Source organism: Phodopus roborovskii, unplaced genomic scaffold, assembly GCF_943737965.1.
Source record: "Phodopus roborovskii unplaced genomic scaffold, PHOROB, whole genome shotgun sequence".
Classification (NCBI taxonomy): Eukaryota; Metazoa; Chordata; class Mammalia; order Rodentia; family Cricetidae; genus Phodopus; species Phodopus roborovskii.
The window spans coordinates 198,844-207,276 of NW_026125724.1; the positions used below are offsets into that span (position 1 = coordinate 198,844).

An 8,433-nucleotide genomic window follows, 5' to 3' on the forward strand; every position below is an offset into this window, starting at 1 on the left:
TTTTGGGGATTGGCCATTGGAAGGACAGAGATGACACAGAAGCCTTCTATGATTCTCATTCTCAACTGTGATGCTATAGTAATCAATACTACTGCAAAAGAAGCTTCTTTGCCCATTACAGTCAACAGTAATCATGACCATAGACATCTACATGGCATCTAGTGAGAGCACAGATGAAAGCCGTTAACACAGGCCTTGGCTGTAGAGTGGTCAGTGCATACCATCATGGCCTTGGTAGCAGAACAGGCCATGTACATCAACATGACCTCTAGCTGGACATTCACATGGCTCTCTGCCGCTGCATGGAATACAGACATTAACATGGTCTCAGGTGTCAGGCCAGGGTGCAGACATCCATCTGTCTGTCATAAAACATCAAAATGGTCTCAGGTGGCAGCACACACAGATACCTATGTGGCCTCCAGTGATGCATGGACCACAGAAATCACCACGGTCCCAGGACTACAGGCACCTACATGGCCTGCAGCAGCATCATGGATCACTGATATCAACATGGTATCCAGCAGTAGTACAGACCACAGACATCCACATGGACCATGGGCATCAATATGGCTTCCGGAAGCTGAATGGATCACTGACACTGACAGGGCCTCTGGGGGCAACACAGACCATAGAGGTCTTTCAAGTGTCCCAAAACAGAAAATGAACAGACCTCCTTCTCAGCCTTCCTTTCATTGTTCATAGCTATGGAGATAGTTCAGTAGGACATAGTTTTCTGGGAACAGAACCTACTTAAAGCCATGCCTTTGCACAGAATCGTGCTTTACCCTATGGGGCAAGGACTTGCATCATTCTCCAACAACTTTTTCACTGACAAATGTCTAGTACAACCTCTTTCCACCACACACTTGTTTCCCTTTCTTTCCACATCCCCATCAATATTTGTGTGGTGATATTTTGTTTATGATTTCACAAATAAACTTGCCTGAAGACGAGAATGCAATGTCAGCCACACTAGTTAGCCATAGACAACAGGCAGTGGTGGTACAAACAGCTTAACATGCACATTCTCATAGCAACAAGACACTGGTATGACTCAAGTTTTCTCATTTCTATGTCATCGTAAGCACTAGACCATTACCAAGTCTCATATCACGACATTGTTCAGTCTCATGTTGCTCTTTCAGCTGGGCAGGGCATTCGGGGTAGAATCCTTGAGAGCTGCAGATGGCTACAAGTCCTTGTCTTCAGTGCTAAACACCCTGAGGTTCACAGGATGCAGCTGTTATGCTTGCAGCCTACATGTAGCCATGTGGCCCAAGATCCCTTTCACATAGCATGGTAAACAGAAGCTCTGTGCTGTGGTCAGGTCTGCAGGACATGGGTGGGCCTTATTCAGTAATGACATGGCCTTTATCTGCAGTGACCACACTCTCCCATACCTTTCGCCACCATATTTACAGTTTGCCATTCTCTGTCACTCTTGCTGTTCTGATACCCTCTTTCATCTTTGCTTCAAATTCCACTAGTCCAATTTTTAAAGCAATCTTCTCATGAGACCAGACTTTTTATCAGTTCTTCTAGATATACTGCAGGCTCTGCAGACTCTGCCTTTGCAAAGTCTCCCCTCAGAGAGTCTATGATTCTCTCAAATGCTTGGAGCTTTTCTGCAGTAAAGAAGGTGCCAGAATGTGCTAGTATCTTTGATATTTCTGGTAGTTTAAATGTTTTTAAATATTTAATTTTATAGGTTGAAAGGGGGGATGCCTGTACAGCAGGGTCTCCCTCACAACCCTGGATTAGGGATAAACCATATCCAAACACCTTTTTAACAGAGATACTTTATTCAGCAGGGAAGAAAAGTTAAAATGGCTGATTCCTAACTCTGGCAGAAAAACAACAGTAAATGACCTAGCAGATGTAATTTTTAAGAAGAGAAAGACAGGAATTCTATTTAGAAGGGGCTAGGATGATGTTATAAAACAAATAGGGGATGAGGGAGAAAGGGAAGGGAGTACTTGTCCAAGAGGGACAAAGGGAGGACTATCTCTGAATAGAGAGGAGAAAGACATGGCACATAGGCAAATGGTGGATTATAAAGTAAAGAGCAAACACCTGTGTTAGGAAGAGTTGTTTAATTTTAACTGGCATGTCAATCGGGTGAGCCCAAGATGGCGTTTCATAGATGGACTTCGGTAGTCAGGGTCAGGAGGGGGAAGTGGGCAAATATAGGAATAGACATTGGAGGCTAGCTTTAGGAAAGTAAACTAAAGGTTTTTAGCAAAGCAGAGGGAATAGGAGAAAATGGCAAGTCTGAACAGAGCCACAGGTATGAGTGGGCTAGTGTCCCCTCAGAGCTTGGAAAGATAGCTTAGAAGTTAAGAACAGGGACTTGCATGGAACATGATGGTGCATGCCTTTGATCTCTTCCCTTAGGAGGTAGAGGCAGGAGGCCTTCTGGAGGAGATGCAGCAGCATTTGTTTTCTCTTATTGTTATGCAAATGACCCTGCACTACTCACAGTCCTGGCTCCCAGCAACACCTCACAGATACAGGGATGCTTCTCATGCTTCACTCAACACTCTACAGTGAGCTGCCAGGGTAGTGGGGCTCCATCACTATCTGATTTCAGTGACACATTAAGGCAAATTGTTGTATTAAATAGTTTTCACACACTGAGCAATTGTAATCTTCTAATAAATATATTAAGAACTAATATTAACAGGTAAGAGCCTTTCCATCATGAATGTTCTCTACCAGTGACACAGAGGTGTCTTTGGAGTGGGGTCATCTAAATGGCATCTGACAGTCAACTTGGTCTTGACATATAATCAGTTATTCTCATTATTAGATTACTCAAGGTGCTCTAGGAATTGTATGTTTCAGAATCAGAATTTTAAGATGTTTTATACTATCCACCTATGTAACAAAATACAGGAAATCCATGTTCTCAACAGTGGAATAGTGTGTATGCAGCAGGTGCCTGGGCACTGTGCACTTGCTGCACAGAAGTGTGTGGCTGGGTCCCCAGGATGGGCAGCTGTTACGTTCAGGGAGAGATGTTTGTCCTTTTCATTCAGTAGGACAATGAGTCCTGTATCTTCTCTATCCACATTTGAACGGACATTTATAAGCAGCTTGAGACCTGCCCCAGGCTCTTGTTCATACCAAGAGAGGTAATACTTGGGAGTGCCTGTGTAGGAGCAGTTGATAAAGGCACCTCCCCCTTCCTGAAAACTCAGGAGACAAATCTGATGCTCCAGCTGTTCTCCTCTGATCACACCTGTGTAAAAGCCAGCAGCAGAAAGACCATCAGGTCACCATTCCCCAGACTTTGCTTTTATTCCATCAGTGATTTCAGGCAATATGGATGAACCAGTCTGCTCCTCAGTCTGATCATGAATATTGCAAAAATGCCTTCTTTCTAAAATCTCTCACTCACAGTTCAGCTGAAGTCACAAAAAGGTCCAGTCAGTGTCATCATAGCTCTCCCTGGGGACTGTGGATTTCAGCTAGGTAAGAGACTTCTGGGGTCAGCTCACCTTCTCTGTATCCACAGCACTGCAGGTTCTTCATTTTCTGCACAGAATCCTACTGACCAAAGTCTATCTTTCAGAAGTCAAACAAACCATAACTAAGATTGCAGCAATAGAGACACTCTGCCACCTGGTGGACAAATTCTCAACTAAAACACTTGTAAATCAACTCAGGATCACACCAAAAAGAAATCATCCATCATGGAAAACCATGATGGTAAAATCTATAGAGACATCTGAACCAAGCTCCAGGAAACTGACAAACACTAGCCTGAAAGTTGTGGGTCCTCCATGGTACTGAGTTTGGACCTCTCTATGTGGGCAATAATTATGTAGCTTGGTGTTTGGGAGGACCCTGGCAGTGGAAACATGATTTGTGTCTGGTGCATGAACTGGTTTTATGGAGCCTATTCCATATTGTGGATGCCTTGCTCTGCCTTGATGCTGTGGGGAGGAGCTTGGTCCTGTCTCAACTTAAAAGTACCAGGCTTTTGTTGACTCCCCATGAGTGGCCTTATGCTCTCAGAAGGATGGGTATGGGGATGAGTTGGGGACATGCTGGGGAGCAAAATGATGGATAAAAGGGGGAATTGTGTTTGGCATGTGAGTTAAGAAAATAAATGAAATTTAAAAAATCACCGTCATGTTTATGTTGGCTTACCCTCAGACCTGTGAGGATACTTCAAGATACAAAAAATCAACAATTATATTTCAACACATAAAGTGAATAAAGGAAGAAACCATATGACCATCTTCTTAGATGAGAAAAGGCCTTTGTACAAACGCCAAATCCATTTATGATGAAAATCCAGGGGAATCTAGAGGACTTATTTAAACATAATAAAGTCATTGTACAACAACCTGACAGCAACATCATGCTAAATAGAGAAATCTCAAAGCAATTTCACAAAGTCAGGACTAAGACAAGGTTGTCCACACTTTCTATACCTATTCTATATAGTACTTAAACTCTTAGCTAGATAACTAAGACATATGAAAGAGGTAAAGGGGATACACATTAAAAGACAGAAGTCAAAATTTCTTTATTACAGTGATATGATTATAAACAAAAAAACTAAAATTTATCAGAAATTTCTTAATCTAATAAATAAATAAATAAAAGTGGAAAATTAACACACAAAAGTCAGTGGCCTACCTGTATACAAATGGCATACATGCTAACAGGAAAATCAGGGGAAACAATTCCATTCACAATCTGCTTGTAAATACATGAGAAAACATTTTAGATTATGATACTATAAAAGCATACCATTGATAAGAACAGCGATGAAATACACAAGAGCAATCTTAAAAACATACAGATCTCTGAGGCCAATGTTCTGATAGATTTTCAATACTTAAATGAATGGAAGGTTTAATTTTGTACATAAGTAGATAATATAAAAGGTCAGTTTTGCTAGATAAATAATAGTAATGCAATTATTGGTGACTTAGAAAACATTATCACAATAAATAAACCTTTTGTGGAACTTAATAATCTGACTAGAAAGTAGTATTATGGGCAAAAGATAATTTTTAAAGTACAAAAGCAATAAGAAATGGAGATAAATTTAAAAAGGGAAAAACAGGGAGGCATTGATATTAGGGAGAAACATGTACTATCAGATGCAAAAGTTAAAAATAATTAAATAGAGTTATCCAAGCAGGGAGGATGGTAGAGTAGACATTGTAACACATTACCGTGTCCAGAAGCATTGTAAATGATAATCAAAGAGGCTGCAGGCCAGTAGAGAAGAATGAAACATCATAGCATGTCCTGAGAATATGGCAAGTGTTCTGGTCAGCTTTCTATTATTGTGATAAAACCCAAGAGTCAATCTGAGAAAGTGGATGGTGTGTTCACCTCACAGGTTACAGTCCATCATCAAGGGAATCCAAGGCAAGATTCCAAGAGAAGTGCTAGAAACCATAGAGGAACACTGATGCCTACTGCTCTGTTCAACTAGCTTTCCTCTATGGCCCAGGCTCGCATGCCCAGGGATGGCGCTGCCTACACAGGACTGAGCCTTCAAACATCATTTGGCAATCAAGCAAATGCCAAAGATGGAGTCAGTTCTTCCACAATGTGTCAAGTACACAGTAAAGATTAGCCATCACATCAAGCCCTAAAAAAAAGGAAAACATAAACCTCCCCATACTCCTTAGAAAACTGACCTTCATGAATAAAATAGTATTCCAAAGTAAAATTCAGTTATTGGAAGAATGATTTGAATGGATTTGTGTCAGAAAATGATACCATGCCTTTCTTGTGGCTCGGCCTATGCAGTTTGTGTACTTGCCAAGAGCATTATCTGTTTTGACGCTGCTCTTACCTAACTCAGTTTTTCCGAGACCCTCTTCTCACAGGCCGAGTTTCACCTCACACCTGCACTGGGCCAGCTTTCAGGCAGAGTAGAGGCCACATCTGTTTCCTGTAGGCCCTCTGGTCAGAAGCATGCATGGCTGGCTGTTCCTGATCTGCGTCCAGGGGCTGATACTGGCTGCCTTCCTCACTTCAGGAGTCACAGCAAGCATAATAGAGACAAAGGGGAGCATCTATGCAGAGGAAGGTGGCTCTGTCATCCTACAGTGTCACTTCTCCAACACTGCTGAAGTGACCCAAGTCAACTGGGAGCAACAGGACCAACTTCTGGCAGTTTACAGTGCTGGCTGGGGGTGGCATGTCCCTTCAGTTTTCAGGAAGCAGGTAGTCACAGGCCCCAGCCTAGGCCTCACCTTCCAGTCACTGACTAGGAATGACACAGGGGAGTACTTCTGCACTTACCACACCTATCCTGATGGGATTTACAAGGGAAGAATATTCCTGAAGGTCCAAGAAAGCTCAGTGACTCAGTTCCAGACTGGATTTCTAGGAGGAGCCATGGTTGCTGCACTGGGAGTCATCTGCTTGATGGTCACAGGGGTGATTGTACTGGCTAGAAAGAAGTCTCTTAGACTCCAGTCTATGGAAAGTGGCCTTGGGAGAATGGCAGCTGAGTCACAGGAAATGAGCCTCAGGATTGTCTCGACAGAAGCTGTCCAGACAGAAGCTGCCCCTGCTGGCTTCTATGAAGAGGAAGATGACTATGCTGAACCACGAGATTACTTCAATGTCCTGGGCTACCGAAGCCTAGAGAGCTTCAGTGTCCTAGCGAAGACTGTCTAAAGACAGTTTTATCCTACCCTTCCCCTCCCCCTCTCTCCCTGTGTGTGTTTGTGTCTGTATCTATGTCTGTGTTGTGTGTGAAGGAAAGGCAACCTTTATGTCTGTGTTGTTAGTGAAGTAAAGGCAACCTTTTTTCAAGCTTCATTTCTTCTACCCTTCTCTTCCATTTCTCTGTGATAGTCTCAAGGTAAACAGCAACATGATTATAAATGGAGATTTGAAAATTAATTTTGTTTATGTGTATGACTATCTGGTCTGCATATATATATATATATATATATATATATAGTACCACACATAGATGGTGTTTGCAGAGGTTAGAAGAGGGAATTAGATCTCCTAGAGACAGCCACGAGCCACAATGTGGGTGCTGTGAATCAAACCTGGATCCTCCATAGGAACTGCAAGTGTTCTTAACAGCTCTCACTAGCTGGGATTTTTTTCCAGAGATCTTTCTTTCTTTCTTTCTTTCTTTCTTTCTTTCTTTCTCTTATTTTTTTTTTATTTTACATATTGATCCCAGTTCCCCCTCCCTCCCTCCACCATCCCATTCTCACTCCACAGGGAGGGTGATGACTTCCAGGAGGGTCAACAAAATCTATCAAGTCATTTGGAGTAGGGACTAGGCCCTCTCTCCTGCCTCTAGGCTAAGGGAGTATTCCTCCATGGGGAATGTGCTCCCAAAGTCCTTTTGTGCACCAGGGATACATCCTGGTTCCACTGTCAGAGGTCCCTTAGACTGCCCAGGCCTTCTAACTGAGACCCATGTTCAGGGGGTCTGAGTCAGTCCAATGCTGGATTCCCAGCTATTAGTCTGGGGGGCCAATTAGCTCCTCATTGTTCAGGTCAGCTGTCTCTGTGGGTTTCTGTAGCATCTGGATTCCAGTTCAGCTCAGTGTTTAGCTGTGGGTATCTGCTTCTGTTTCCATCAGCTACTAGATAAGGGTTCTGTGATGGTGGGTTAGTTAGTCATCAATCTCATTATCAGAGAAGAGCATACTGTTGCTCAAATTGTTAGTTGTAGTCGGTCTTTACAGAAAGATTTTTTTTAAGACAAAATAAAACAATAAAAACAACTCCAACATCAAAAAAAAAAAAAAAAAAAAAAAAAAAAAGAAAATGATACCATGTTTAAAATAATGAGTGACAATAAAGCCAAGCCAAAAAGAAAAAGTTGGAAAATTTGACTTCTTAAAGCCCCTTCTGGAGACTGCAGGGTGGACATGGGGAGTGGCTGTTGGCTGTCAGTACCTTTGACCATCCTTCCTGTGTTTTAGTGGAGGAGTTCCCATCAGAAGTCCTACCCTTTCCTACAGAGTCTAGGTCCCAAATACAAGCCTGAGTCAGTCAACTGCATGCCAGAGTTTATGTTCTAAAAGAAATGGATGAGTTCAATTTAGAATATTCGGGAATATCTTTGTCCCATTTTCTGAGCCATAGTGTCATGAGCTTCTGAATCAGCAGCAGGCACATTGTATAATCCAGCATTCTTGGAGACACACACTGCAGTGCCCACCCTCATCATAGTAGTGTCAGTGCTGACATCTACAGAGTATGACTTGTTTTCAGTGTATTGCCTCAAATCCTGCTTCTCTTATCCTGAGAGAAATTTCAAATACTAATAAATCCTTTTTGCTTCAAAAGCAATAAGAGACTTCTTGCTATTATTTAATGAGGAACACAAGGAAGTCACCCCATTTCCTCGGTTTTAAGAAGGAGAGTTTTCCCACCACAGGATGCATGGAGTAAACAAAACAAGGTATGGAGTTG

General features: G+C 42.3%; 1 protein-coding gene across 1 annotated transcript; it reads left to right on the plus strand.

The window, feature by feature from the left end:
* The first annotated feature begins 5,778 nt into the window (after window positions 1-5,778).
* LOC127217547 (T-cell immunoreceptor with Ig and ITIM domains-like) lies at window positions 5,779-6,663 on the plus strand. Its single transcript, XM_051178543.1, is given in 1 exon segment — window positions 5,779-6,663. A coding segment is annotated over 1 exon segment (885 nt).
* Window positions 6,664-8,433: the final 1,770 nt, after the last annotated feature.